The sequence below is a fragment of the Dama dama genome, chromosome 18 (assembly GCF_033118175.1).
Source record: "Dama dama isolate Ldn47 chromosome 18, ASM3311817v1, whole genome shotgun sequence".
Taxonomy (NCBI): Eukaryota; Metazoa; Chordata; class Mammalia; order Artiodactyla; family Cervidae; genus Dama; species Dama dama.
The window spans coordinates 97,821,702-97,846,641 of record NC_083698.1 but is presented as its reverse complement, the minus strand read 5'-3'; the positions used below and the strand labels follow the sequence as shown (position 1 = coordinate 97,846,641).

At 39.0% G+C, this 24,940-nt stretch overlaps 1 protein-coding gene across 3 annotated transcripts in view; it reads right to left on the bottom strand.

The window, feature by feature from the left end:
- UBN2 (ubinuclein 2) overlaps positions 1-24,535 on the bottom strand; it is a 90,512-nt gene extending 65,977 nt beyond the window's left edge. For 2 of the 3 annotated variants that reach the window (XM_061165890.1, XM_061165889.1), the window contains exons 1-2: positions 23,527-24,230; positions 18,335-18,427 (exon numbers count right to left, since the gene is read on the bottom strand). In XM_061165890.1, coding sequence (XP_061021873.1) covers positions 18,335-18,427; positions 23,527-23,997 — 564 coding nt within the window. In that variant the 5' untranslated portion in view covers positions 23,998-24,230. Of the gene's footprint in view, positions 1-18,334; positions 18,428-23,526; positions 24,231-24,515 lie in introns of those variants that run through there. The other variant, XM_061165891.1, reaches the window with a different exon arrangement.
- Between the last annotated feature and the right edge of the window lie 405 nt (positions 24,536-24,940).

Genomic DNA, 24,940 nt, shown 5'->3' with positions numbered 1-24,940 from the left:
AAGTCCCAGCACATGGGCTCAAGTCCCAATCTATGGTAAATGGTTTCAAGAGTATACCAATAAAATTTTGGAAAGCAATCTAAAAGAATCTCCAAAGATTCTTCCATACTCTCAGCTCTGGCTGCAGCAGACCTAGGTCATGCAGCGATACCCACCACAGAGCTGCCGAGTAGATGACCCACAAACTGCAGAACAATTATACCAAAGATATTCTCACACTGTTAAGAAAGTTCTAGGACCCACAACAGATTTCCCAGCCTGGGGATCCGGCGAAGGAACTGAGAACCCCCAGGGAATCTGACTTTGGAGGCCAGTGGGATTTGATTACACAACTTGCACAGGACTGGGGAAACAGACTCTTGGAGGGCAAAAACAAAACCTTGCATGCACCAGCAGCCAGGAGAAAGGAGCAGTGTCCCCAAAAGACACTGAGTCAGACTTGCCTATGAGTGTCCAGGAATCTCCAGTGGAGGCATGGGTCCACAGTTTCGCCTCAGGCCAAGCAACAAGGAGGGAACACAGTCCCACACATCAACAGAATATTGGATTAAAGATTTACTGAGCAAGGCCCCACCCATCAGAACAAGACCCAGCTTCCCCCTTAGTCAGTCTCCCCATCAGGAAGCTTCCATAAGGCTCTTATTCTTCTCCAACAGAGGGCAGACAGAATGAAAATCACAATCACAGAAAACTAACCAAACTGATCACATGGACCACTGCCTTCTCTAACTCAATGAAACTATGACCCATGCCATGTAGGGCCACCCAAGATGGACAGGTCATGGTGGAGAGTTCTGACAAAACATGGTCCACTGGAGAGAAGGAAATGGCAAACCACTTCAGTATTCTTGCCTTGAGAACCCCCTGAACAGGATGAAAAGGCAAAAAGATATGCCACTGTAAGATGAACTCCCCAGGTGGGTAGGTTCCCAATATGCTACTAGAGAAGAGTGGAGAAATAACACCAGAAACAATGAAGAGATGGAGCCAAAGCAAAAACAATGCCCAGCTGTGGATGTGACTGCTGATGAAAGCAAAGTCTGATGCTGTAAAGAACAATATTGCATAGGAACCTGGGTCCATGTATCAAGATAAATTGGAAGTGGTCAAACAGGATATGGCAAGAGTGCACATCAACATTTTAGGAATCAGTGAACTAAAATGGTTTGGAATGGGTGAATTTAATTCAGATGATCATTATATCTACTACTGTGGCCAGGAATCCCTTAGAAGAAATGAAGTAGCCCTCAGAGTCAACAAAACTGTCTGAAATGCAGTACTTGGATGCAATCTCAAAGATGACAGAATGATCTCTGTTCATTTCCAAGGCAAACCATTCAATATCACAGTAATCCAAGCCTATGCCCCAACCACTAATGCCAAAGAAGCTGAAGTTGAACAGTTCTATGATGACCTACAAGATCTTCTAGAACTAACACCAAAAAAATTATGTCCTTTTCATCATAGGGGACTGGAATGCAAAAGTAGGAAGTCAAGAGATACCTGGAGTAACAGGAAAGTTTGGCCTTGGAGTACAAAACAAAGCAGGGCAAAGGCTAACAGAGTTTTGCCAAGAGAAAGCACTAATTACAGCAAACACCCTCTTCCAACAACATAAGAGATGACTCTACACATGGACATCACCAGATGATCAATACCAAATCAGATTAATTATTTGTTTGCAGCTGAAGATGGAGAAGCTCTATACAGTCAGACTGGGAGCTGACTGTGGCTCAGATCATGAACTCCTTATTGTAAAATTCACACTGAAATTGAAGAAAGTAGGGAAAACCACTAGACCATTCAGGTACAACCTAAATCAAATCCCTTATGATTATACAGTGAAAGTGACAAATAGATTCAAGGGATTAGATCTGATACAGTGCCTGAAGAACTATGGACAGTGGTTCATGACACTGTAGAGGAGGCAGTGATCAAGACCATCCCCAAGAAAAACAAACACAAAAAGGCAAAATGCTTGTCTGAGGAGGCCTTACAAACAGTTGAGAAAAAAAGAGAAGCTAAAGGCAAATGAAAAAAGAAAAGATATACCCATCATAATGCAGAATTCCAAAGAACAGCAAGGAGAGACATGAAAGCGTTCCTAAGTGATCAATGCAAAGAAATAGAAGAAAACAATAGAATGGGAAAGACTAGAGATCTCTTCAAGAAAATTAGAAATATCAAGGGAATATTTCATGCAAAAATGGGCACAATAAAGGACAGAAACGGTATGGAACTAACAGAAGCAAAAGCTATTAAGAGGTGGCAAGAATACACAGAAGAACTATCCAAAAAAGATCTTTATGACCCAGATAACCACAATGGTGTGATCACCCCCCTAGAGCCATACACCTTGGAGTGCAAAGTCAAGTGGGCCTTAGGAAGCATCACTACGAACAAAGCTAGTGGAGGTGATGGAATTCCAGCTGAGCTATTTCAAGTTCCTAAAAGATGATGCTGTGAAAGTGCTGCACTCCATATGCAAGCAAATTTGGAAAACTCAGCAGTGGTCACAGGACTGGAAAAGCTGAGTTTTCATTCCAAAGAAAGGCAATGCCAAAGAATGCTCAAACTACTGCACAACTGCCCTCATCTCAAATGCTAGCAAAGTAATGGTCAAAATTCTCCAAGCCTGGCTTCAACAGTATGAGAACTTCCAGATGTTCAAGCTGGTTTTAGGAAAGGCAGAGGAACCAGAGACCAAATTGCCACCATCCACTGGATCACTGAAAAAGCAAGAGAGTTCCAGAAAAACAACTACTTCTGCTTTACTGACTAGGCCAAAGCCTTTGACTATGTGGATCATGACAAACTGTGGAAAATTCTTCAAGAGATGGGAATACCAGACCATCTTACCTGCCTCCTGAGATATTTGTATGCAGGTCAAGAAGCACCAGTTAGAACTGGACATGGAACAACAGACTGGTTCCAAATTGGGAAAGGAATACGTCAAGGCTGTATATCGTCACCCTGCTTATTTAACTTATATGCAGAGTACATCACGTGAAATGGCAGGATGGATGAAACACAAACTGGATTCAAGATTGCTGGGAGAAATATCAGTAACCTGAGATATGCAAATGACACCACCCTTATGGCATACAGCGAAGAGGAACTGAAGAGCCTGTTGATGAAAGTGAAAGAGGAGAGTGAAAACGCTAGCTTAAAACTCAACATTCAAAAAATGAAGACAGGGACTTCCCTGGTGGTCTAGTGGCTAAGACTCTGTGCTCCCAATGCAGGGGGCCAGGGTTCAATCCCTGGTCAGGGAACTTGATCCCACATGCTGCAGCTAAGGCCGGGAACAGCCAAATAAATAAATAAAATAAAAAAAAAAAAAAAAAAAAAAATGAAGACTATAGCACCAGTCCCATCACTTCATGGCAAGTAGATCGGGAAACAATGGGAACAGTAACAAACTTTATTTTCTTGGGCTCGAAAATCACTGCAGATGGTGACTGTCAGCCATGAAATTAAAAGACATTTGCTCTTTGGAAGAAAAGCTATGACAAGCCTAGACAGCATATTAAAAAGCAGAGACATTACTTTGCTGACAAAGGTCCATCCAGTCAAAGCTATAATTTTTCCAGTAGTCATGTATGGATGTGAGGGTTGGACCATAAACAAAGCTGAGCGCCGAAGAATTAATGCTTTTGAACTGTGGTGTTGGAGAAGACTCTTGAGAATCCCTTGGACAGCAAGGAGATCAAACCAGTTCATCCTAAAGGAAATCAGTTCTGAATATTCATTGAAAGGAATGATGTTGAAGCTGAAGTTCCAATACTCTGGCCACCTGGTGTGAAGAACTGACTCACTGGAAAAGACCCTGATGCTGGGAAAGATTGAAGGTGGGAGGAAAAAAGGGATGACAGAGGATGAAACGGTTGGACGGCATCACCAACTTGATGGACATGAGTTTGAGCAGGCTCCAGGAGTTGGTGATGGACAGGACATGGCTGGTGTGTTGCAGCCATGGGACCACAAAGGGTCAGACACAAATGAGCTACTGAACTGAACTGAACTGAAGTTTTAAAACTTCTTATTTGACTTGATAATTCAACTTGCTCTGAACCACTAGTTAGATCCAAAAGTATCAGATAAAAATGCATGCTATGGAAAGAAATGCATAATCTACAGATTCAAAGGAATTCCTATCATATAACCAACAGCATTTTCCATAAAATTAGAGCAAAAGATTTTACAATTTTTATGGAAACACAAAGGACCCTGAAAAGCCATAGCAATCTTGAGAAAAACAGAGCTGAATCAATTAAGGTCCCTGACCTCAGACTATACTACAAAGCTACAGTCATCAAAACAGTATGGTACTGCCACAAAACTCCAGAGATAAATACATGTACATGTGGTCACCTAATCTATGACAAAAGAGGCAAGAATACATTAATACAATGGAAAACGTACAGTATCTTTAACAAGTAGTACTAGAAAACTGGACAGCTACATGTTAACGAATGAAATTAGAACATTTTCTAACACCACACACAAAAAAACTTCAAAATGGATTAAAGACTTAAATGTAAGACTGGATACTATAAATCCCTAAGAGGAAAGTATAGGCAAAACACTCTCTGACATAAATCACAGCAAGGTCTTTTTTGATCTACTTCCCAGAGTAATGAAGATTAAAAACAAAAGTAAATAAATGGAACCTAAATAAACTTAAAAGCTCTTGTACAGCAAAGGAAACCACAAGCAAGATGAAAAGGCAACCCTCAGAATGAGAGAAAATATTTGCAAACAAAGCAACAAAGTATTAATCTCTAAAATACACAAACAGCTCATGCAGCTCAGTATCCAAAAAAAAACCCAAAGAACCCAATCAAAGAATGGGCAGAAGATCTAAATAAACAGTCCTCCAAAGAAAATATACAGATGGCTAAGAGGCACATGAAAAGATGCACAACATCACTAATTATCAGAGGAATGCAAATCAAAACTCCAATGAGGTATCACCTCACACTGGTCAGAATGGCCATCATCAAAATATCTACAAACAGTAAATGCTGGAAAGCGTGTGGAGAAAAGTGAACCCTCCTACTCTGTTAATGAGAATATAAATTGGTACAACCAATATGGAGAAGAGTATGAAGGTTCTTCAAAAAAACTAAAAATGGAGCCAGCATATGATCTAGCAATCCCCCTTCTAAGCATATATCCAGAGAAAATCCAGAAAACATTTCCTAATATGAAAAGATACATGTACCCTGATATTCATTCCACCACTGTTTACAATAGCCAAGACATGGAACAGTTATACACAATGGAATATTACTCAGCCATTAAAAAAGAACGAAATAATGCCATCTGCAGCAACATGGATGGATCTAGAGATCACCATCCTGAGTGAAGTCAGATATCGAAAGACAAATACTATATGTTATACTTATATGTGGAGTCTATAAAGAAATGGTATAAATGAACCTATTTACAAAACAGAAAGAGAGTCACAGATATAGAAAACAAACTCTGGTTGCCCAAAGGGGAAAGGCTGAGGGGGGAGGGATAAATTGGGAGATAGGGATTGACACGCATGCACTGCTATGTATAAAATAGGTAACTAATAAAACCTACTGAATATCACAGGGATCACAGGGATGTACTCAATACTCTATAATGACCTGCATGGGAACAGAACCTAAAAAAGGTGAATACATGTGTAACTAATTCACTTTGCTGCACAGCAGAAAGTAATACAACATTACAAATCAACTAGACGTTAAATAAAAGAAGAAAGTAGGGCTTCCCCGGTGGCTCAGTCATAAAGAATGCACCTGCCAATGCAGGAGACACAGGTTCGATCCCTGATCTGGGAAGATTCCACATGCTGTGGAGCAACTAAGCCTGGGCCCCAGAACCACTAAGCCTGTGCTCTAGAGGCTGAGAGCCACAACCACTGATGCCCGCCTGCCCTAGAGTCTGCTCTGCAACAAGAGAAGTCATCACAATGAGAAGCCCACGCGCCACAGCTAGAGAAAAGCCTATGAAGCAACAAAGACCCAGCACAGCCAAAAATAAATAAAATTTCTCTTAAAAAGTGAGTATATATATTTTTTAAAAAGCAATATGTTAGATGTCAGAAGGACCTTAGGTTTAAGTATGAAGTCTTTGTCCTGAAAGAACTTGAAAATAATCTCCTCAACAAATTAACTGAGCACCTATCAAGTGCCAGCCTTCATGGATATTATAGTACTGTGGAGAAGACAAAGATTAAATAAATGGTAAATAGGAAAATATAAGTAGTACTGGGTTTTTTCTTAATAGAAGACAGAACCAAGGCTTTCCTGAGATATTTATACCCAGACAAGGGTGAGAGGAAGTAATCACTTGTGGAAGCCCAGTTCACTTGGGAAATAACCAGTTCACTTGGAACTGGGAAGTAACCTAGCAAGATTAGTGCTTTAACAAAATCATTCTGGCCACAGTGGTAGGGAATGAACACAGTTGAGGAGATCAATTAGGAAAGAAAAACTGCAGAGATCTGCAAGAAAGTCACAAGTTACTGGGGGCATAAAATATATACTTAAGTATCAATCATGATGAAGACGACAGCCACCATCCACTGAGTGCTAACTTTGCATCAGCACCTATACTAAGTACAACCGTGTATTATTTCACGTTTAACAAATGGGAAAAACTAAAGCTTGGAGAAGATAAATAACTTGTCTAAGATCATAGAGAAAGCAAGAGAGTCAATTTTCAAACTCATGACCATCTGACTCTACAGTATCATTCTATTAAAAGTTCTGTAAGAAAAGGAGGGGACATATATATACCTCTGGCTCATTCATGTGTTGATGTATGGCAGAAACTAACACAGTATTGTAAAGCAATTATCCTCCAGTTAAAAATAAAGTTTTTTAAAAAGTTCTGTAAGAGAAGTTACAGAACCTCTGGGTCATTTTTCCACTCAGAGACACATAAAACTCAATACAAAACACCAGTGTTCATCTCCAAATTAGCTTCCCCACTAGACGTGTCCGTTTTATTCTTCTACTTTTCTGCCTTAAAGTTTCATTATTAACTAAAATTACACAATTTGATGACACTGGGCTGTTTATTATTAACAAGGATGTGGAACAATTCAAACCCTCATGGCTGGTGCAAAATGATACACCCACTTTGGAAAAGTCTGACAGTTTTTTATCAAGTAAACACACACTTATCATACGACCTGACAATCCCTCTCTTACTATTTCCTCAAAAGAAATGAAGACATACGTTCACACATACACTTATGTTCCAATGTTAGAGCAGCTTTACTTTCAGCAGCCACAAACTGGAAATCACCTGTGCCCATCACCCATCACCCAGCAGTACATTCACATGCTTTGCAGCAATAAAAATAACTACTGATAACATGCAACACTTGGATGCACTTCAGAAGCATTATACCACGTGAAATAAACCATATACAAAAAACTGTAAGATAACATATATAGGAAACACTAGAAAAGAAAAAACAAAACCTGAAGATCTATACAAACACAAAGTAGATTAGAGGTTGCCAGGGGCCAGGGCTGGAGGGGAGAGGGTTATCTGTAGAGAACTAGAAGTGAATTTTCTGGGGTGATGAAACTGTTCTGTATCATCATTGCTGTAGTGGTTATAGGACAGCATACATTTATCAAAATTCACCAAACTGTATATTTAAATGAATGAACTGTATTTAAATTATACTTCAGTAACGATTTTAAAAAACTCTTCATTAATACTTCTACTTCAACTCTTTCTCCTCACAAACCTTTGTTCATATAATTGCTCACATCTACAGTTTCCTCTCCATTCTAACTGCCATTGTTTATAATCCTGGCCATTGTTTTCACTTAAATGTAATGAATGTCTTAACTAGCTTCTCCTTCCTCATATTAGGGGGTTTCCCTGGTAGTTCAGATGGTAAAGAATCTGCCTGTGATGCAGGAGACCTATGTTCAATCCCTGGGTGGGGAAGATCCCCTGGAGAAGGGAATAACAACCCACTCCAGTATGCTTGCATGAGAATTCCACAGACAGAGGAGTCTGATGGGCGTTGCAAAGAGTCGGACACGACTGAGCGACGGACTACTAACACAACACTTACTAAACCACTGATACTTTCTGTATAATGGTGGAAGTTGTATCTCAAAGCCTGTTGTATCAGCACTTCAGAGAAATAAGGATTCTGCTCAATGACATACTGACAGGGGCTTTGGGAAGGTAGTCATACATACAGAATCAGTGCCTGTCTCACAGTTCCCATTGATGAGGTTCACATTAGAGTAACTGTTCAGTGCAGTTCATCAAACATTTTATTTCCTCATTCAGTTCAGTTCAGGCACTTTGTGACCCCGTGGACTGCAGCATGCCAGGCTTCCCTGTCCATCACTAACTCCCAGAGCTTGCTCAAACTCATGTCCATCGAGCCGGTGATATCCAACCATCTCATCCTCTGTCGTCCCCTTCTCCTCCTGCCTTCAATCTTTCCCAGCACCAGGGTCATTTCCAATGAGTCAGTTCTTCGCATCAAGAGGTCAAAGTATTAGAGCTTGAGCTTCAGCTTCAGCATCATTCCTTCCAATGAATATTCAGGACTGATTTCCTTTAGGACTGACTGATTTGATCTCCTTGCAGTTCAAGGGACTCTCAAGAGTCTTCTTCAACACAATTCAAAAGCATCAATTCTTCAGCACTCAGTTTTGTTTATGGTCCAACTCTCACATCCATACATGACTACTGGAAAAACCATAGCTTTTGTCGGCAAAGTAATGTCTCTGCTTTTTAATATGCTGCCTAGGTTTGTCGTATTACTTCCTCATGTCAATCCTCCATTCACCCTGTGTAGTATCATCTAATATTTCTAAAATATCATTTCATAACAATTCTTTGCTCAAAATGCTTCAGAAGCATCCTATTACAAAATAAATCCAAAACTCTTACTATGGCATTAATTAAATGCCTTCTACATGCTAACTCAAAACTCTCTTTCCAACTTTCTTCTTACTTCAGCACTTTAATCCATTCAGTTTATATACCCACTCTCCTCCCAAACATGCTTGTTTATCTTTCCTCATGCTTTCCCCTTATTTGGAATAATCTCTTACCGCTCTCTGAATACTCCCACCCTTTACAGCTCAGCCCAAGTTGTAAAGCTTTTCTCCTAGATGTTTTCCACTCAAAATCACAATTATCTTTTTCTGCTCTCTTAATGTATTTTTTTTGTCTAGGCACAATTAGCTGCCTATAAAAGATTTATCTAGGGAAAACTTGAAAAACAAATAGGTTCTATTTTAATGAGCACAATAAGACTTATGCATAAGTCCAGTAACTTACACGTAAGGAGAGATTTAGGAACATTTAAGTCTAGTCAAAGATACCAATAATTACCACTGGAAATGACAGCTGTTATTAATAGCTCTGAATCTCTATCTATTATATTCAGTAAAATGTTTAAATAAGTAAATGTGACACTTGTCAATAATAGCAACCAAAATGGCTAATACTTTACCTAACTATAATAGTATTAATCTAACTAAAATGCCTCTAAAAATAGGATCTTAGATGTATAAGGGTGTTATTTTACAAGCTCATATCAATTATAGCACCATAACAATGATAAAGGTATAAATTATATATACTATGACAAATCTATTCAATATTAACAGCCATTTTAAAACAATGTGGTAGAAGAATATTCAGTAATATAGAAGGTAACATGAACAATTTACCAAATGATATGTATAGTTCAGGCTATTCACAGAAAAAGTAATACTGATGTTCACTAAGTATCTGGAAGTGCTCAACTTAACTGGTAATCGTGGAAACATTAAAAATAACAAGTTGCTTATTCAACTATCATACAAATAGAAGGATCTCATTTAAGAAAAACACAACAATATATGTCTATAGCTATATACATAGCTTTATATATATAGAGCTCAAAGAATTATAACCAGTGGATAACCATGGTTATTACCAGTGTGAAAGAGATATAATTGGAGGTATCAGTGAAGGAAGACTTTGGCTGGCAAGATCTCAGTTCCCCAACCAGGGACTGAATCCAGAACTACAGCAAAGAAAGTCTGGAATCCTGACCTCTAGGCCACCAGTGAATTTTTTTTTTAATCTACAAATATTAAAATTCACCTAAAGAAACCCAAGACAGATTGGCAACAGGCTGTATTATCATGTCTTTCCTACTAGGACTATTTTGAGCTGCTCTCTTGTCCAGCATCTTTAGCAAAAATACTCAGCAGCATCAAAGCCTTATCTGATAAACTGTCTGGCCTCCTGCAGTTAGTTACACTTTACATAGTAAATGCATCTTATAACAATGCAAATTCTATTTTCCAAATTTTAAAAAGCCTTTGAATTTTGCTACATCTAAGATGAAGAAAAAATCCCTTTAAATCTATTCCTGGAGGGCACTAGTTCACATACCATGACTCAGAAAACAATGGCTTACTGAGTCATTAGTACCTGCTTAACCTGATAATCAGTGTTTCAAGCCAATGAAGTCCAATTACACTGGAACATCAGAATGGAAAACAAACTTACAGGATGCCCTATTGCCTCCAAGTTATAACAACGCTAAACTAATAACCAACTTTCACTGATCACCTACAGAAGACAGAAGCATGACACTGTTAAGACCCCAGTTTGACAACCGAGAAGAAAATATCTGCTGGTCATACAGATAGTTGTTGCAGCCCCATCACAACCTTATCTTCCACCTTTACTAATTTCCTTAACCTACCAACAGAAAAGGGTAGAGATTTAAGTCAGTGGAAAGTCAGTCAAGAGCTGACTTAACAACACAGAAACAGTATACTCAGATTTCTATAATCACCACTTATGGATAAAGAACCTTCCTCCCAAATACCCTAAAACTGCTGATTCTCAACTATTCCCATGGGATTTAAAGAAGAAGAAGAGAATTTATTTAGATTAAAAGGTCAAGGACTTAAAAGGGCATGTCATGGCAAGCAATCAGAATTGTTAACTGCAATAAAGAAACTATTATTTGAGAGGAGAATCCTCTCTTGCCCTTTGAAAAACCACACCCATCAGACTGCTTTAAAAGGTTATTATTTTACATTTTTATTGTATTTGCAGTACCACACTACTACTGATCAACAGAACTTAAATACACTTGTGTTTCGTAAGTAGAATTTATTTTGTGGTAGTATTAACAAGCTGACCCAAACTGCTTTACCCAAAGTCCTACCCAAGTTGATCCTTAGGGATGAGATCTAGTATAAGGCCAAAACAAATAGAGGAAAACCAGCCCAGGAAGTTCTCAAGGAAGCTCGAATGCCTCAGCAAGTGTGGATGATGATCTAATAATATGAAAAGCAGACAGAATCCTTAAAATTCCCAGACAGGGTGCATAAAATGCTTTCTGATATCCACTTACATCAGTCTCACATTTGAGGACACTTTTCAAACAATTTATACTTATTTTAAGTACAAAAATATATTTCCTTTCAACTCAGTTTAGTATATACTATGAAGAAGCCAATTTCATTGAAAATTAGTTATGCCAAGATAGTGCCATTCTTTAAAACATAATTGAACAAAATAAGTTTTATAAGCCATACCAAAAGAATAGCAAGACTTTTTATATACTTTATTAAAAAGTGTTAACTCTACTTCATCAAACTCCTTACTTATAACACTGCTCATAACTTTTACACCATCAAATCTACCCCTATCCTGTCTTTTAAAATAAGTATGAAGCTACTTAAGAGTTCAGAAAGTCCAAAATCAAAGCATCAGAGGTGGTATTCAAAATCTATGTGTTATAATAAGCAGATTTTAAAGTCATGATGTGACTTCATAAAGGCTAATAAATGCCTGGCAGAATACATGTCTTCGTGTTTAGAGAGTCATTGAGATTCAAATAGTTTTAGCTGCAAGGTATCAGATATTGGGTTAAGCACTTTCATTTAGATTACTGCATTTATATCCAGTTCTAGGACAGGATGATCTTTCAAGATGCTGGGGTAAGAGAGTGAGAAAAATCACTAAAACAAATCTTCCAACCACCACATGCCATCCTATGGCCTCACAGGCTTAGAAAACATGTCTACACCCATCAAACCAAACCTCGTTTAATGCGCTAATCTAGAGTACACATGGCCTCAGAAAAACATACACAACCTAGAAATACCTAAAAACTGAACTGGAAAGTACTATACATATTTAGCCTCAACATGTGGAGCCTTAAGACTGGGAATGAGGAAAGTTATGGTGGTCTCTTTAAATTATATTCTACCTCCTGCCTACAATAACCAACAAGACAAATGTCAAATGTCAAAACTTGGACTTAGCTATTTATTATCAGTGTACAACAACCATTTTGATATATTCTAGGTAGAAGTAAGTGTTGAATACTTATATTGCCCTTTTCCCAAAAAATAATTTAACAACTGATGCTGAATGCATACCATCACATACTGCAGAAACACATGCTGCGGAAAATTCTTCAAGAGATGGGAATACCAGACCACCTTACCTGCCTCCTGAGAAATCTGCATGCAGGTCAAGAAGCAACAGTTAGAATTGGACATGGAACAACGGACTGATTCCAAATTAGGAAAGCAGTATGTCAAGGCTGTATATTGTCACCCTTATTTAACTTACATGCAGAGTACATCACACAAAATGGTGAAATGGATGAAGCACAAGCTGGAATCAAGATTGCCTGGAGAAATATCAGTAACCTCAGATATGCAGATGACAACACCCTTATGGCATAAAGCAAAGAGGAACTGAAGAGCCTCTTGATGAAAGTGAAAGAGGAGAGTGAAAAAGCTGCTTAAAACTCAACATTCAAAAAACAAACACTGTGGCATCCGGTCCCATCACTTCATGGCAAATAGATGGGGAAACAATGGGAACAGTAACAGACTATTTTTTTGGGCTCCAAAATCACTGCAGATGGTGATTGCAGCCATGAAACTAAAAGATGTTTTCTCCTTAGAAGAAAAGTTATGACCAACCTAGACAGCATATTAAAAAGCAGAGACATTACTTTGCTGACAAAGGTCCATCTAGTCAAGGCTATGGTTTTTCCAGTAGTCATGTATGGATGTGAGAGTTGGACCATAAACAAAGTTCAGTGCTGAAGAATTGATGCTTTTGAACAGTGGTGTTGGAGTAGACTCTTGAGAGTCCCTTGGACTGCAAGAAGATCAAACCAGTCAATCCTAAAGGAAACCAGTCCTGAATATTCATTGGAAGGAATGATGCTGAAGCTGAAGTTCCAATACTTTGGCCACCTGATGCGAAGAACTGACTCATTTGAAAAGACCCTGATGCTGGGAAAGACTGAAGGCGGGAAGAGAAGGGGACAGAGGATGAGATGGTTGGATGGCATCACCAACTCGATGGACATGAGTTTGAGCAAGCTCTGGGAGTTGGTGATGGACAGGGAAGTCTGGCGTGCTGCAGTCCATGGGGTCACAAATAGTAGGACATGACTGAGCGACTGAAATGAACTGACACACTGTCACATTATCTGACAAGTGATATAACAGGAACTATGACAGACAATAAAAATAGGACAGAATGGGGGAAAAACACAAACCAATCATTCAATACAGGGTTCTATACTCCCCATAATTTCTGTTATCACTGTTTTTCAACTACCAAAGCTGTCTCAGTCCTTCTATCCACAAGCAACGGCTTCAGGATAAAGCACATCCTATACTCCTCAGGCAGCCTTCCCTTCTCCCTTAGGTGGTTGCCTGCTCCCCCTTTACATAACTCCTCTCCAGCCCAAGTAACAGCCAGACATACTAAAGACCACAAAAAGCCCACAAACTAGCCTCACAGGCTTTCCAACAAATCACAGAATTTATCACTAACATCTCTCTTAGACCCAGCCACATCTCAGTGCATCCTATTTTTCTCCATATCTGGAAATCCCCAGCTGAGTTTAGCTTGCCCGGTTCTCTGAATCTTCCGATAAATACATGCTCCACCACAGGAGAAATGATACAGGCTCCCATGTGTACCACCAGCCACCCTGCTCACAGAAGAGAAAGGGCAGAACGTAAAACATACATGAACTGATGAGTTAAATGTATTAGGGAAAAAAAAAAAAAACAATGAGTCAAATACACAAAGATCTCAAACAAAAGCTTGAGAGCCAAATCTGGCCCTCAGATATATTTTGGCTAGCCCAGGAAGTGTTTGAGTCAGAAGCCAACATTTAAAAAGTAAGAATAATAGAGTAAAATCCAGATTTCAGCATTCTTTTGAGAAATGAAAAGATTTGGCAACCCTAAGGCCAAATTCCTGCAAAGTTAACAAAGGCTGCTGGAACCGAGCAGCAGTGTCCCCTTTAGATAGGGCATGTGCTGTCTGTCCCTCATTTGGAAGAATCCCCCAGCTTCATTGTCCATCAGACTTGCTTCACTGATTGATCAGTGCACAGCTGAGGACATCTGAATTTGCTGCTCCTGAATTTCAAACACTAAAGTAACTACAGGACAGTAAACTACAGGGCAATACATATCCTCATCTGTTGTTTAACCGTACTCTTTTGTGAGAGCCTAGGCTTGGAGAAGATATCTTCTCCCAGGTCACTGTTGGCAAATAATTTTTCTTAAAGGGCTCCAAATAATCTATTGTGGTCTGTAAGAAGACACAACAGTTAAGAAGAATATGTAACAAGTGATTGGAGGACCAAAGATAAAGGCTACATGGAACAGAATGCCTGAAGGAAAAGATCAGAATCAGTGGGGTTGTCAATTAAGAGGTTAAAACCACAAAGAATTTATGACATGTACAGAATAAGAGCAACTCTCTACAAGAATGATAAGCTTTAATTTGTTTTATCCAATGAAGTAATTCACTGCATAGGTCTAGCCCTCTGGGTAATCAGGAGGCCAGGTTAATATATCTGCCTAAAAGGGAGAGAAAAATATTGGTGTTTTAATGTATTTTTTTGCAAAATTAATCTGTTACTTGCTATTTCCTGAAATAAATTATTTTTCAGAAAAAAGAATGATATGTTTAAGTGACTAAACAGCACTTCACATTTAGATAGCACTTTAAACATTTTAAACATTAACGATCTATTTTTCATCTTATACTGACAAAACCTTTGTGTTATAAAGTTGACTAAGCAGACCTTACTTTCCCCTCACACATACTAAAGCACAAAAAAGCCAAGAGGTTTCACTAAGGTAACCCAGCTAGTTATGGCAAAGGGAAGATCAGAATGCAGCTTCATTAAATCATAATCCTGGGCTCTTTACACTACAACCCGCTGCTGCCGCCGCCTCTCATCCACTGTAGCCTACAAAGGGTGGAAAGCAGGTTCAAAGGATCCATTCAAGTCTCCAAAATTCCTCCCAATTTCAAGAATGAGACTGGCTCTTCTACTCAATTTTAGGTCCCCAAAGGAGAGTCATTCATTTCCATAGACACTGCATTTGTGTGTCATATATGTTTCGTCTTCCCAATTATTTTTAAAGTTTCTCCAGGAGGCAGCAAATAACATGATTCTTTGTATGTCCAACATAAATACTCATATATTTTATTATTTATATACAGAATTTAACAAATTATCTTCATCTCGTTCCAAGAAACAAAAGGTCAGAAATAACCTTAACTAATTTTCAGAAATGATGACAAGGACATCTAAATTATATGACAAATGGGGGAAAAGTAAGAAGAAAAGGTAGCTAGGGATACAAGTTTTATTTGTGTTTTATAAACCTCAAAAAACTCATCTTTTTGTCATATGCACAAAAAGTAATCAAACTTTGGTGGGTTAACATTTTGCAAATATCTAAAAGACTTTCTTTCAGTTAAAATATACATATGGTGCTTATATAAATAATTGTCATTTATGTATAAATATACATATAGACATCTGCACATGCTCTCCTTAAACACCGATAAAAATTCTCTGCTGTTTAAGAGTGATCTTTTGTGAAGCCTGGAGCTGGACAAGATATCTTCTCACAGGTCACTTAAAAGAGTCTGATGATTTTCTTAAAAGGTTCCAAATAACTTGTTATAATATCCATACTTAACATTCACTGTTATGATATTCATGGCATGCTTTTAGATTTACATAAAACCTTGATGAGGCAGAATATTTTAAATCTCTACTTAGAATGAAATAAAAGAGACCGCAGTCAAAATAAAAAACTAGAGAAGAGATATAGTCCATTAATTTCAATGATAACAAGAGTAACATTTTATCCCTGCAAAATGACAGTGCCTGAGTATATCCTAATCACATAAAACAATTTTGCCTATCAACCAACTTCTTTTGGACACTGGTTTTTCTATGCCAAGAACTATCTAAAAGATCCCCAATAAGATTCAATGCAAACTGTGAGGTTCCTTCCTTATAGGATATGCTGGAAATCTTCCATTTCCAAAGGGCAATTGTAACCCTTGGTTTTATAACCCATGGGGAAACAAAACATTATAGTAAGGGTCTTGGAGGGAGTAGAAACTAATAATTGAAACTCCTAATTTGATAATACTGTATATACCCAAAATATACATGCATTAAATCTTTTGACCTAAAAAATTCCCTTCTAGGAATTTGTTCTACAGATAAACTTGAAGAAGTGTGAAATGCCATGCTACTAAATAATTTACTGTAGCGCTATTAGAAGAGCAAATTTTTTGAAACAATTTTGCAATTGTGTGGGGACCAGTTAAATAAACTGTGTTATTTCCATACAACGGAATACCATGTAGCTTTGAAAAAGAGAGAAAGCTCTCTTTGCCTGGATATGAAAAAATCTCCAAGATAAAGGAAATGAAAAAAGCAAAGAGCAGAATCATGTATTCTGCAATATGTGTAAAAGGGTGGTGGTAGGGGAGGAATAATGTATACAGGAAGATACACATAAAATATCTTTGTGAAGGACACTCAAGAATACTATTTGCCTCTCGGAAATGAGATTAGGTGGGTGGACAAGAGAATAAAAGGAAGATTTTTCATTCCATACTTTTGAATTTGAACCATGTAAAATGTACTAGCTGGTTAAAACACTAAATTTAACCAATGTATTAATTTGTATAATAATTATAGACAGCTATTCCAGGATTTATAATCTGAGAACAGTGCATTATAATTAACACTACAAATCACTGTAACAACTTTGGCTATTCTTTCCATCAGTTCACCCCTCAAGATATTATACAGCCACAGAATACAGAGCCAGAGAAGGGTATGAAAAATCTGAACTTCTCAAATTTACAGGGAAGAAAACTTTGGCACAAAGAGGTTAAATAACCTCACCAATGGATACAATTAGCAGCTGGCAAAGTATGACCTAGAACCTGACCCACATTTCAAAACGTTCTTGTATTTTCCTCCCCTCAAACTGTTTCCTCATTACCACAAACAGCCAACAAGTGTTCACCAAGATCACCAAGAAATGACAGTTACTACTATAGCCACCCTAACTGCATTCTGAAGGTAACATGAATGACAGGGCTAGTGTGAGCTGATATCCTATCTCTGTGAGATACTTTTCAGTGCTCTCAGGGGACCCACAAGAGGTAAGGTCTTGCTTCTCTTGGGTCATGTCTGAGCAAAGAGACAGGGGTAGTTAAAGCCATAGAATAAACATGGGGAGGGCATGGGAGGGATTTACCAACAAAGTCAATTACACCAGGAAAATTGAGAATAATAGTAAGCAACTTCACAATTACGTAATTCAAATTTATTTTTATATTAAAACAAACACTAATCTATTGTGGCACAGTTTATAAAATGCACAAGGATTTTTAAGGTAGACAAGGCACTTATAAAGAAACTTCATGCTGCTTCTGATTGATCCTGATCTCAGTGGCCTAGAAGGACACACATTCAAAATCTCTTAAACACTTAAGAGGCAGGAAAGCTTAAGAACTACTACACCAAAGGAATTGAAGCAGTGTTCTCAATGGCAGTGGAAAGAGCAAAGGATTAAGCTAAATAGACCTGGATATGCAGTCTCATTTCTGACATCAGTACATGTGACCTTAGATCAGTTATTTAACCTTAAGCTCAGACCTGTTTCCTCATCTATAAATGTGGTCAATGTCATTTACCTTGCAGTGTTGTTACAAGGATTGTAGATAATGATAAGCAAACTGCCTACCAGAAGGAGTACAAGAAATGACAGTTACTACTATAGCCACCACAAACCTATCAGAATCTTCATTTGATCATCTAACCATTTATTTGGGTTCAATTTATTAGAACAAGATAATGTGAGCAATGGATGTCATAAGCCCTTCCTACAAGTCACAGGTGAAAAAAAATAGGCCAACAGGATAAAATTACCTGAGTGAAGTTTATTATACTCACATATTTCATTTCAAACTTCTTAGCCAACATTTCCACTTCTTGCCTCTCTTGATGATCATCACTGAATGGGTCTTCTGTGTAAACGGGCTTTTTCTGATTCAAAGTGAATAGTAAAAGAAATAGAAGTATTAGTATTACTTCAATTAGAGTCAAATATATCTTTAAACTTAGTAAATGAGTCAATTTTTCCAAATATTAACAAACAAATAAATTAGAAGCATTAAAAGTAACTAAAAAAGAAACTAACACTGTAAATCAACTACACTTCATTTGAAAAACCCATTTTAATTTTAAAAAATTCAAAAATTAAAAAAAAACTAGGAAGAAATGTTGGTTCATAGCAAAAATATTTGCAGTTTTAATGGACTCTTACACATTTTAAAGTTTTTCAACAGTTAAAAACTCAACAATTCAAATTGTCTTCAGTCACAAAAAAATCTATGGTTACCCCATCCAAAATAAAAAGGCCAAAGAAACCCAAGAAAATTAGGTAAAAAATAAAACAAACCACCTATAACTGTACTTTGATAACTTCCCAACAAAGATTAACCAATTTGGTCAGAAAACCTTTTGCTTCTAAAAGTTTATTACAATAATCATTTAATCATCTGCCCTAAGTTAGCACTGGAGTATCTGTAGCTGCTACAGCTTTTTGCTGAGGCCGAGCACGAACAAGCTCTGTATCACCTACATCCTGTCAATGAATATCCATTCAAGGGATTCATACGACTTCTAAACAAGGCAGAAAAGTTCAATAGCTACAGATCACATTATCAAGGCTTTCTTTTAGCAGGAAGAGTTAAAATCTACTATAAAGCACAGTTTAAAACATACAGCTAGGATCCCGCATTTACCACCTACTAATCAAAATAAACAAAAAGACACATCACATCTTTTACTCAAGCTTACTATTTCACAGACACACTTCATATATATATATAGATATATTTCAATTTACAAAAAAAAAAACACAAGTAGCTACATATGGATAAAAATGCTATTTTTATCTAACTATGAACAACTGACTAGAAAGTTCATGGATAAAAAGGCTAGATGCTTTAACTGACGTACCATCTTCAAGCAGTAATTAAAATGAAAGTACATTACAGCTGAAACAGTAGACACAGATTTGCCCTGAAGGTCAAGGAAAAATGTAGAAGGGATGATGTTTTGCAAACTTTGAAACCAAGATATTTCATCCTGGCTATAAAGGCTGAGACATGATTAATCAAAAAATATGGACAGAATGAATACAAAACAATTCATCATACTTAGGAGGCATTAGAATAAAAGGATACATTTTAAAGCTTAAAGGAATTTTTAAATCAATTTGGAAAATTATCTATTATAATAAATAACATGTTTATAGAGTCCTTTATCCCAACAGGAGTTATCAAAGGAAAATATAAATATGACCTAAAGGAAACAAATCAGCAGAAAGGTGATGAAACAAGAAAGAAAAGAAATAAAACATAAACGAAAGAACAAAAAAAGAAAGCAAGCAAGCAGAAAGGTAGTAAAACAAGAAGCACTAGGCATGTTCAGGGTTCAGCCTTAACATGAGATTAGGGTTAGGGACAGTAAACAACCACTATGCCTTGCCATTATAAACTTTTCCCTCATATCACTATGGAGTCCAAATACTACATCTCATTACTGATCTGACCCATTTCTGTATGAGCAAATATAAACACATGAATAGATATTTTAAATAAGAATCACGTTATATACCATTATCAAATATTTTATATGTGGATTTTTACATAGGCAGCAAAATTAAATCACTTATTTACTCTTGATAATCTATAAAGATAAATTTAAGGAAACTGACTCACTTTCAAAATTAAATTATTTTTCAAAAAAAATTACATTTTTCAGGTGAAAAGACCTAATAATTAGTAAATACCAAAATAATCAATCAACCCATAGGCAAAATTGATGCAACAATTATTTCCTTAGATGTTAACTAATTAACATCATTTTCAGGAGAGCTTTCATATATGTTATCCAAAATATGCAGTATGACAAATAATGGAATACCACAGAATGCTCTGGTAACAGTATAATCACATTACCACTGTAATTATATATTTTTATACAAAATGCTCAATTAATCATGTTTATGGAAGATGTTTTCTGGTTAAATAATTTTCTGGTTTACTAAGAGTTAAAAAAGAATTTCTTGTGTATCAATTCCCCTGAGCCAGAAAAGGTGAACAAATTACTCTTTCAGGATAGAGATGATTACAATGCCTCCACCTCAACCAGGATCAATACTCTGCAGACAAAGTTAAGGGTTTAGCTAATCTGTGTTCTGACAACTAGAGTGGGTTTTGTTTTCCGTATTTTGCCAAGACCTGCTCATTTGATTATGTTTTCTCTTATAAATAAAAAGTTTAGAAAAATTCCTGACTGCATTCAGTTAATTGGGGTTTTACTGTTCATTGTGTATTTATGAAAGATGATTTAAATTCACCCCAGTACAGATTGTACTCACATGTAACAGATTTTTTATACTTAAACATCTATCAAGTAAACTCTTACTGGGTGGTAGACAGCTACCTCAATGTTGCAGAAAGTTTTCTTCTTTTAATTTTACAAGATCTCTTTTCCTTCCCTTGCTACTCTTAACCTGCTACATAGTATGTTGTTCAATTACAATAAGGTAAAATAAGGGTTTCCCTCATAGCTCAGTAGGTAAAGAATCTACCTGCAATGCAGGAGACCTGGGTTCTATTTCTGGATCAGGAAGATCCCCTGGAGAAGGAAACGGCAACCCACTCCAGTATTCTTGCCTGAAGAATCCCATGGACAGAGGAGCCTGGCAGGCTTCAGTCCATGGGGTGGAAATAGTTGGACATGACTTAGCCACTAAATCATCACAAAATTTAAAAACTATTTTGAAAATATTCCATCATCATGAAAATAAACTTGACTCCTCCTGAGGGGAAGAAAAACCAAAGCTGGGAATCGCCACTTTGCAGATTAATTCTATTGCTTCCATTTTGCCTTTTCCTGGTTTCTCTTCCCAGGATTTCCTTTCATGGAAATGTGACAACTTCATTTAGAAAGGTGTTTTCTATACTTCCTTATGTAATAAATATGTTCACTGGGAATAATCATAGGAAAATCTGGCAATATGTTGCAAACACACACTGTATGTGTAACTAATGGATATTTTGGTTCAGTGGAATATGTCAAATGACATATAGCTGAATGTACACAATAACTAGACTAATACACCACAAATTGATAGTGTAAAAGAAAAATTAAATGAATTATTCACCTTTCTCCTAGTACATGAAATTATTAGTTCTGATATTATCCAATTAATAGGGTAGTGTGTCAAAATCAACTTCATAATTAAAAGATACATATCTATTATTAGTTTATCATCCCAGGAATATTATAGCATAAAGATCATAACAGAGGTCTTTGTATTTCTACTATAACTCTTATTTCAGTTCAATTGGGCAGGACTTTCTAAATTTATACTATATGAGTTAATTAAGAATTCTGTTTTTATTAAGAACTGGTACTAGCATATGGAAAAAAGTACTAATAAGATGACATATGAGCACTTTGAGAACCAGCCATCTCTTTGTATTCTGCTGGACTAAACTCCACAAGCCACAATTAGAACTGTGTTTGGCACCCAGTGAGAAATCAGTAAATGTTAGTCCTTATTATGTATTTTTCCCCAATATAATCACCTATAATTTATGAAGCAGATTAAGGAGTACAACTGCAAGCCTTCTTTAGATTAGAAGATCAAATATAGCAGAATTTTTTGGAAAAATGCTCCAGTCCAATATTCTCAAGATTCTTTGGAGGAAAAATATGCCATCACTTTATGAATAACAGGGGCACTAAAGTGAGTCTAAAGGGCAAAATGTTACGTGGAAATGACCAAAATGATCTCTATCCTTAACAATTCATTTTGGTTGCAAACATTTAGTAATGATTCGATTACACAATAGTATTTGTAAATAATGATCAAAAGATTAGCTAGCTTTACAACAAACAAAATCTAGTGACATGGTTTAATATGGTATTTTTAAACTAAGTTATTCATTTCAACTATAAAGATAATCGAGGATGAAAATAAAACAAGTGACTTCTGGGGTCCATTAGACGGGTGCTAAAGCAAAACCTAATAAACAGCATAGTCTCTAAACAACAGAGGAATTTGTTCTTATTACTCTTACTCTGTCATTTCCCTTTCTAGCTTACTTCTGAAGATCACCAACCAACAATAAAAATTACAGCTACCAACAAGCCCCTCTCTTATCTCCATTGTTCACCAGTTCCACCAAAAGCATACCTAGATATTTTTTAATAAAGTTTTTAGAAATTCAAAGCTAACATTTTCATCACTCTCCAAAAATCAAATCACAATGGCCAAGTGCAATATCCTTCAGCTAGGACCAATAAACTAATGATATGTACACTCAAATAAGAATATGGTGGTAAGCACCAAATAAAACGAGAGACACCCTCCCATTCAATTGCTGCATGAACACTAGAGAAAACAAAGCTTAAAAGGTTTACCAATATCAACACGAAAGAGAAAAACAAGGAACCAGATAACTAGCCCAGGTATCCTTCATTCTTAAAGTGGAATCCTTAGTCTGAAAATGTTTAGATTACTTTTAAATCCCCTTCAATTAAGAAAAATACCCCACGCTCAGCAGCACATCTCAGCGCCCACAACAACAAACAGCGACGAAGGTGAGGATGATCCTGGAGGGGTTACACAATGTCTCTGCCTCACACTGGGGGGCGTGTCCCCCAGGTTTTCTCTTCCTTTCTACCGAAACGACTGCTAGAGGTCCGCAAGCAAAACCTAACAACGCAACTTGCAGGGGCCCCAGGTTTTTTCTGTAGAAGGCAGAGAGGAAACCTGAGGTTTCGAAAGGTGCAGGGGAAAGCCAGATCCGAACAGCGTTTGGAGCGGGAGCGGGAGTAGGATGCGGGAGGTAGGGGAGGACGGTCGGTGGAGCGGGTAGGAGCCTCGGCCAACCCAGGGGAGCAAAGGAAAGCACACCCGCTCGGCCCCTGCCCCTTCCAGCCACCCTCTGCGGAGACCCGAGACGCGCAAGGTGGGCGTCGGAAGGTGCAAACCACTGGGGGGAGGCGGACGGGTCTCGAGGCTCCCGGGGTCTGGGGGATGAGGGAGGGATCTTCTGTACCCGTTGTTCTCCACACAGCAACAGCTCCGGGTAACTGAACTCCACGCAGCTCTCGTCGGTGGGATCTTTGAGCACCAGCTCCAGGCGCACCGTCTCCCTCGGCGGCCTCGGCTGCGGCTCGGCCCGGGAAGCCGACTCCCGCGGCGGGGGCGGCTGCAAGTGCAACTGCGGGAGCGGCGGCGGCGGCGGCTCGGGCCTCGGGGGCTCGCGCTGCAGCGACATGGGCGGCTCGGCGCGGCTGACCTCGCGCTGGGGGAGCGGCTTCTCCCGCGGCGGGGGCTGCGCGTCCGACCTGGGGGTAACCTCCCGCGGGGCCGGCGGCTCCGTCCGGGCCGGCTCGCGGAACGGCTGCGGTTCCAGCCGGGGAGGCTCGCGAGGATACTCGGGTTCGCGTTCGGCCCCCGGGAACTCGGCCTCGCGCCGCCTCACCGGTGACAGGCTAATAAACGCTACTCTGCGTGGCTCCGCCATCCCCACTGTTCTGGCCCTCTGCCTTCGCTCGAGCCGGCGCTCGGTTCTACGCCGAGTTGTTTGCCCGCCTGCCCTTCCTTTTGCTTTCCGTCGCTTTTCTTCCCTCCACCACCCTCAGCCGTCTCCGCCGACGCCACCGTGAGTGCGGACTGTGCCCCCTTCCCCGCCACTATGTTCTGACGGGCACCACCGCCATCGCCAGGGTCGCCGCAGCCGCCATGTTGGATCCCCCACATAAATAGAAGCAGGCCGCTGAGCGGGCGCATGCGCAGACAGGAGACGCTCGCATCCACCGTCGTGGATGTGGCTCAGTTTTCCTCTTTTCCTCCCAACAGTCTGGAGTCCAGACAGGTCAACGGAAGTGACATCATGGGAGGACCGGTTCCCATGGAAACAGAGACGCTGTCTGCGCCCTTCCTAAAGGGGAGGGATCTGGGGGTTCGCGAGAAGCTTCCTGTTCGCACCTGGAAACCGGAGGGGCGCGCAGTGGCTAGCGTGGAGATGTGCCTGGGACCGACCTAGCTATGGCGCCGGGTCGTCTCTCTCTCTGTCGCTTCTAGAGAGTTGGGGTTGTCAGCTGGTTTGTTAGTCAAGGCCGATGCGGGGAAAGAGTAGAAGGCCGCAAACGGGTGTCTGCCCGCCCAGGCCCCCGGCAGCCCGAAATGTCAGGGGAAAAAGGAAATGGCTAACTCCAACCTGATTCACCCTGCGGCTTCCTTGCGCAAAGCGCGACGTTGACTCCCACAGGCCTGCCTTTCCTAAACCGACTCCTCTTTTTTTGGCGGGGAAGTGGGGCGGAGGGGGGGTCGGACTGCGCCGGGGATTGTGTCACAGGGTCATAAAATGCCCAGTAACGTTTTGCAGTTGGGAAATTGTACAAGCCAATGAACATTTCTGGGCTCATTCATAAAGTCTAAGCTGTTTAGTTTACCAAAAAATTCTC